The 6,829-nt window shown below is 38.2% G+C and overlaps 1 protein-coding gene across 1 annotated transcript in view; it reads right to left on the bottom strand.

Moving 5' to 3' along the window:
- Positions 1-2,066: 2,066 nt before the first annotated feature.
- Positions 2,067-6,829, bottom strand: part of tln2b (talin 2b) — a 126,083-nt gene continuing 121,320 nt past the window's right edge. The window contains exon 58 of the mRNA XM_066667018.1: positions 2,067-5,214. Within this exon, the coding sequence (XP_066523115.1) occupies positions 5,086-5,214 (129 nt within the window). The 3' untranslated portion in view covers positions 2,067-5,085. The remainder of the gene's footprint in view (positions 5,215-6,829) is intronic.

Here is a 6,829-nt window from a genome sequence, read left to right as displayed (position 1 = left end):
CCACCGCGACCCTTAACTGGATAAGCATTTACAGACAACGAATGAATGAATGAATGAATGAGTTTGCATGATACTAAAATTGAGTATTATGTATACCATTAAGCAAAATTTGCAGGAAAACAGGATAAAATTATAACAAATCATGGAACATGGCTAAATGTGTCATCACAGCAGTGACTAATCCTTGATGGGATGGTTGTCAGATTTGCTTGAACTATACAAAAGAAGCATTTAAATTAAAAATGAATAATATATTTACAGGGAATAAATTACTTGGATGCAATTTATAATATTAACTTGCTGTTGATATTAATAAAATATGAAGAGCATGAAATGAATGCAGTCAAACTTAAATACACAGCACTAAACCAATGACTATGAATATTTCTCCCTCTCACCTTCACACAGAAAAAGCAGATTACAATGGATCCTCTGGGTCCCTCAGTGGGTGTCCCAGTTGGTGTCTCAATAATGCACACTGGAGATCACACTTCAAACAGCTTCTGCGGCAGCTCAGCCATCGACACAACTCAGGGCAGGGTTCTGAGTCAACTGCCACTTTGCCAATACACACACTTTTTATAGGGTGACCAGACGTCCTCTTTTACCCGGACATGTCCTCTTTTTTAGAATTTCTCAAACGTCCGGGATTTTGTTTTTCTAGAGCTTACATAGAATTTCGAGAAGCGTTTCGTTCACAAACTAGTCCCTCCCCTACTCCGATTGGTTCGCTTGAGTGAGAAGGGGGCGTGGTGAAGTAGCCTAAAATCTTCTGATTGGACGGTCTGACTGTAGAGCTACCGTTATTGGTCGATAATCTCTGTAAACATTTTATTGGTCAGTCTGCACGTCAGTAGTCCTTGTTTACGTCAGGCGAAGCTCGTGTACCTACCCTCATCTCGAGCAGCTATGCCGAAACGTAAATGTAAGTCCTCGGATGAATTAAATTAGAAATTCCCATGTTTGTGTAGCAAATAAAGGTGTATAGGACCTAAGAGCACACATAGATTCAGCTAAGCATACAACGTCAGCGACTACCCTACTTATATATTATATATATATTATAACAACATTAACCCAGGGAAGGTGTCAATAGTTTACCTAAACTCCTTCAACACTCGCTGAATAAACCTACTCCACTTTAGAGGTGCAGTGACATTGCTGTCTTGTTCCTTAACAATAAGACCTGTATTTAACTAAAATCTTTCATGTTTTGCTGCAGAACCACACAAATCATTAACACAAAGACATTTAATCTTCTCCAGCTTCCTTTCACTCAGTGATGCATGTAATTTAGATGTGGAGGAATGGCACACATTGTTCTAGGGACCTAATATGGAGCGCATTATCCAGCCCTGACTCTTCAGCCATTACCAGACGGACATCTACCACGCTCAGACATTTACAGTAAAAGTCCAACAGAACAGCACTGAAGACGGCTGTCTCTATGAAATTGCAAGCATTTTTCAAGGATATTCACTGCGTTATAAAATTTGAGGTCTTTACTTTTATTTACTAAGAGGAAAAAACCCTTACTGTATTACAAGTCAAAGTCCAGTCTGTGGACTACAGCGACGCTTACCTTATATCCTTATTTGGACACAGACAGCAAATCGGCTCTCATTGTTTTCAAAGCCCACAACAGTCCTGACCGCAGCTTAGAAGCATTACAGCGACACCTACAGGTGAGAATCTGTCACTGTGTTGTTGAAACAACAATCAAAACGTACAGGATCACATATTGCCATATCTGGGAGGTTATACAAATATTTTCATATCTTAGAAATGGACCTAAGAGGGGCCCCGGAGAATCTGTGAATGCGTTCTTTGGTGTCAGTGTTTACGTCAGTGTTCAGTATGTATCTGGAATGGTTTGGTTTGTGGGGCTGGGACATTCCTAAGCCAGCCCACTTAGAGAAGTCAGCGGAGAAAGTGGGACAAACACTAAATGCCATTCTGTTCTTGCAGGAAGTAAGGCATCATCTATAACACAGACTGAGGGAAGAGCACAAAATCAATAACAGTACAACTACATTGTTTGTTGAAACTCTTTATTTCCAGGGAATACAAAAAATATCTTCGTGACCAGATAAATATTTTACATACAGCATCATTGTCATTATTTCATTATTATGACTATTTCAGTCAATTAAAGTAAGCCCTAAACTCTAGTTCAGATGAAGGCGCTAGTTTTCTTTTTTTTTTTCTTCTGCTCCACTGAAAGACACCACATATTTAACCACATATTGCAATATCTTCATTACATTTATTACTTAATACAAAAACTTCATATGTAGTGGTTTATTGAAGAGAGATTTGGGAAAGTCATCTACTCTTATTTGAGAAATAATTGTAACATAATTGTCATTAAAGCCTCAATCAGGAATTGCTGGGACCAGCAGGCATTTTTGGTATGACTACGAGAAGTCTTCCAGCAGTAAAACCATTACAAGACCACACCAAGCAAACCACAGCAATATGTATGTTCACCATAGGCTTTCTGTGAGTAAACTCAGAGCCAGTTCTGGGGCATGTGTTTTAGTTGCTGCTGGGTTTTTTAGGATTTTTCTTTTAATATTGTTTAAATTTTTTTAAGCAGTTTCTGATCAGGGCTTTACGTGTGATGAACTGAAAAAAACAAAACAAAAAAAAAAACATACATGCGAATGAAATACACTAATACATTTTCTGATAACACTTAACTAAGGGGCAATGTTCAGAGGACTACATGAAACTCACATAGGCCCTTTTTATTTTTATTTAAAGTTACACTTATACAGCCTTTTATAAACCCTTCATGGCGAAGAAACAAAGAACACAATTTCTAAAGACTCTTATTCCTACAAGGAAGAATGCATTTGTCAGCTGTCAGTTGAGAGGACAGACTCTGTAGCTTGGCGTAAGGCTGTTAACATGGCTGTGGCTATTAATACAAATATTATAGATGGTAAAATGTCACCTGTCAGCATTAAAATGTGACGCTTAATTTAATCATGACATTTGTCTTTATGACAAATGATATCATCTCATGATGGACACCTATAGGAGCGAGCCTTTATAAATATTTGCTGTCATAATCTCATATAGACCTTATGAACTCTGCCCTAAAGTGAAGTGTTACCAGTCTTACTCCTTTTTTACCATTCTAACATGTGTAACTGATGCTGCTATTACACATCAACACACCCTAGAGTTGATTATGGCTGTCAGTTGAGCAGTCTACCAAGGCAAGGGCTTTAGGCCACGTTAGGTAGAACAATACGGCAGAACAGACTCAAGCAGCCCTCTTGGGCCTGAGGTTTGCACCTGACACCAGGCTTAGACCAGACAATACTGCCCACAACCAAAAGACCTAGGTCCTCCTTAGAAACACATAAAATCGTACTTACTCCTTACTGGTACAAGTTGCCCCTTCCCACTGATCTAGGACCTGCTTTCTTTAACAGTCCTTGGTCAGCCTGAAAGGGCAACTTGTATCAGTAGTCACTTTTATATCAGACAGTATAAGGCACTAATATACAATGCAGTCCAAATTTGGAGAGTGGGGTATTGCAGTTGGACACAAAAAACTTATCACAAGATACGTACTGTTGTAAGTGCCACATTGTGAAATCCTTAATAAGCAAACAACAAACAAGGGAATAGTTATATATCCATCTCAAAGGAAACCACATTTTTCTCACTAATGTCTACCAAGTTCACAAGAAGCATATGTACTTGTGTTATTTGCAGAGAAGAGTACACTGAAGTACAGACAATGTCAGTGCAACCGATAAAGCTAGAAGTGCTGCTAGAAATGTTGTCTCTTGTACTGTATTTGTGTTTCAAATGAGCCATGCATGTACACACTCAAATATTCTTTTGACACATTTGATATTTGAGTATTTGTTTACAAGAGGAACTGATAGATTGACTGATACAGAAATAAGGACAAGTCTCAGTACATTAGACTGCACGTAAGAGACCAACCAGAAATATGGCTGTATAGATGCCATTGAAATGTGTAAATAACTTCTGAGGTATACCTGAAGAGTGCTTCATCACTTCAAACTTCATGATGGAATGCTATCTGTCAAACTTGGCATCTCTGTTCCACCATTAGAACACAACAGATCACACAATTGTTAAGCAGTTGGTGAGCTTTTGTGACTCATTTGCAATTCGGTTATCAATAAATAAAACAAAGCACAGACACACAGCTTCTATGCAGTGTTATACTTAATCAGCTTACGTCTAGCTGAATACAACACAACCCTACAATGGTTTTAAGCCTTCATGATATGTTTTTGTAGAGTGCTTAAGCAAAGGCATTATAAAGAATATAGAACTGATAAAGAATATCACTCATCATCTTTACATGTTTATGTTATAAGCTCGTACAAAATTGAAATCCGAGTTTTGGATTTTCGAGCTCTGTAGATATCAAGGGGAAATGCATGTTTGCATACTTCAAAAAAAGCACACACAGTTACAAATATAATGTCAAGATTATTATTACTATATTTATGTATGTATATTTGTCTGTGTTTGTTTGTATTATTATTATTATTATGAATCCTGTAGCAATTTCCAGTGTCTGGCAAACAGATTTCGCACATGTCCATGCCCATGTACATATGCGCCCACACCCTCCAGACACAAACGAAATGCCAGTAAGTGCGTGCTTCTTACACTACGCCAGAAGTGTAAATGCATCAGTACAATGACAGAAAATAGAAAAATTAACCAAAAAACAAACAAACAAACAAAATAACAATCAAAGAAAACAAAATAAAACAATAGCCCTATGCAAAAAAGAGAGCAATCAAAAAGATAATAATAATAATAATAATAATAAAAAAATCCTCATTTGAGGAAAACAGCCAACCAACCAGTGGAATTCGTCCCACCTTTCTGTGAGTGAATAGCCAATCCCCTACTGAAACCTCATAAACCACATAATGTGACCTCAGTCTCGTATATGAGAACAGAAGCCAGGCAGAGAAATCTATTCCTCTCCATGGCAATCAATCATAGATAAGAAACCAATCGTGTTAACAGCACAGTCCCTCAGTTTTTTAATTTTTTTTACTATTAAACCAATGTTCAGCTGTGATCCTCCCGTAGCTCACTGGGCAGAAATTTATACTGCTGCTGTCTGATGTGGGCCAGCTTCTTACGAGCCTCTTCCAGCTCTCTCTCCTTCCTGAGCATCTCCTCCTGTGCTGCAATGATCTGTGAACATCAAACGAAGAGTATGTTCTTTTTCTTGTATATTTCTTCTGCATAATTTGATCAATAAAAAAGAAAAAGCCATTCAGAGTGATCTGATGTGAAATACTGTTTTAGACGAGTAAAGAAGCTAATAAAACCAGAACTGTTCTCTGTAGTGGTGAAAGGAACATGAAATTTGGAGATATTTTCTAAAACCCATCACTGAGAAATATTAAATGAAATGCCTGCTAACATGTTGCTGATGTGAGACATTGTTACTGAAAAGACTGATGGCTAAACTGTATTGTTTAAAGAGCAAACACCAGTCTTGAAACAGATGTTACTCACATCAGCAGACAATCAATATAACACAAGATTAATTTCCCTATTTCCACTAATTTCCACTGTGAATGACTTTGTTTATAACTCCTCTACTGACTTATGCAGAAAGTTTGAATAATCAATAGAATTCCCATTGAATTGAATTGAATTCATTAGGTCTGCATAACCGTAAATGTTAAGTCTACATTCGGGGCCCTCTCTGTGCAAAATGAAGGCTGTGTAGCCATCTATGGAATTGCAGTATCCTCTTTCGTAATATTCTATCTGTAGGCCATAACAGTTCATCTTGGGCACTGTGTGCGTTCCACTCGGTTAGGAAAATGCTATCAGTGCATTTTATTCCAGTCAAGCCTGTAATTAACATAACTGCACAGTCATAGAGCTTGAATCTTCACTACACATCTATTTTCTTAAAAGAGAGGAAACATTATTGTAAGAATAAGAAAACAAACCTAGTATACTTTGTATGTTTCCTTCCTTTTAGGAGATGCTCTTGTTGGTTAACTGCCTTTTAAATGCTGTTGCACATTTTGCTTGTGTACATGTAAATAGCTTCTATTGTGTGGTGGGTGCCATCTGACGCTATTTTAGCAGTTTGTTTCCTCTTCCCACTCAAGATGGCCTGTGGGAAACCTTAAAAATCCAGTTCATGTTATGAAGCCATTAAAAATGCAACCTGTAACACATGTATACAGATAAGTACAGATTTGTTGCATTCAATTTCTGCTTTTGTTCCCCTTATTTTGTACGTCTACAGGCAGAAGCAGAGGTGTTGGCTCCACTGCGTTTTTCCTCACTTATGGATTTGAGAGATTGGTTTTGGGTGTGGATTAAAGCTTGGAACACTTTAAAGAGACCAACATTGTAAGAACCATTGGCCTTCAAAGAACGATCTGGTTACTAATGTAGTATGCACACATATAGAGACACATGCATGGCCTAGTTTCTCACAGCCCCCTTCTTAGATGTCTGTGTTTGGATGCCCTCTCTAGATGAAGACAAAGCATTGCAGAGGAACAAAAAGAGGGGCCAGGGCTTTGAACAGACACATATCCTCTCCTCAGTGACTCAACAGCTCCCGGATGAAAAGAGCACATAGGCTCTTTAGTGAGGCTCTGGAATGTGAGCAGTTCTCAAGACAGGCATGAGAGGCAGCTGTGGATGCCTGGTAAACCACCACTGCTTTGAAATCCAGCACAGTTCCTGTGTGGTGTGGAAAGCAACTACAATCTCACAAAACATCACCAGTTCAACAAGGGAGAGCTGGAGAAGAGGAACATCAAACCATTGAAAG

The sequence above is a fragment of the Hoplias malabaricus genome, chromosome 4 (assembly GCF_029633855.1).
Source record: "Hoplias malabaricus isolate fHopMal1 chromosome 4, fHopMal1.hap1, whole genome shotgun sequence".
Lineage (NCBI taxonomy): Eukaryota > Metazoa > Chordata > Actinopteri > Characiformes > Erythrinidae > Hoplias > Hoplias malabaricus.
The sequence above is the reverse complement of the archived record's forward strand: the minus strand, read 5'-3'. Positions and strand labels throughout refer to the sequence as shown.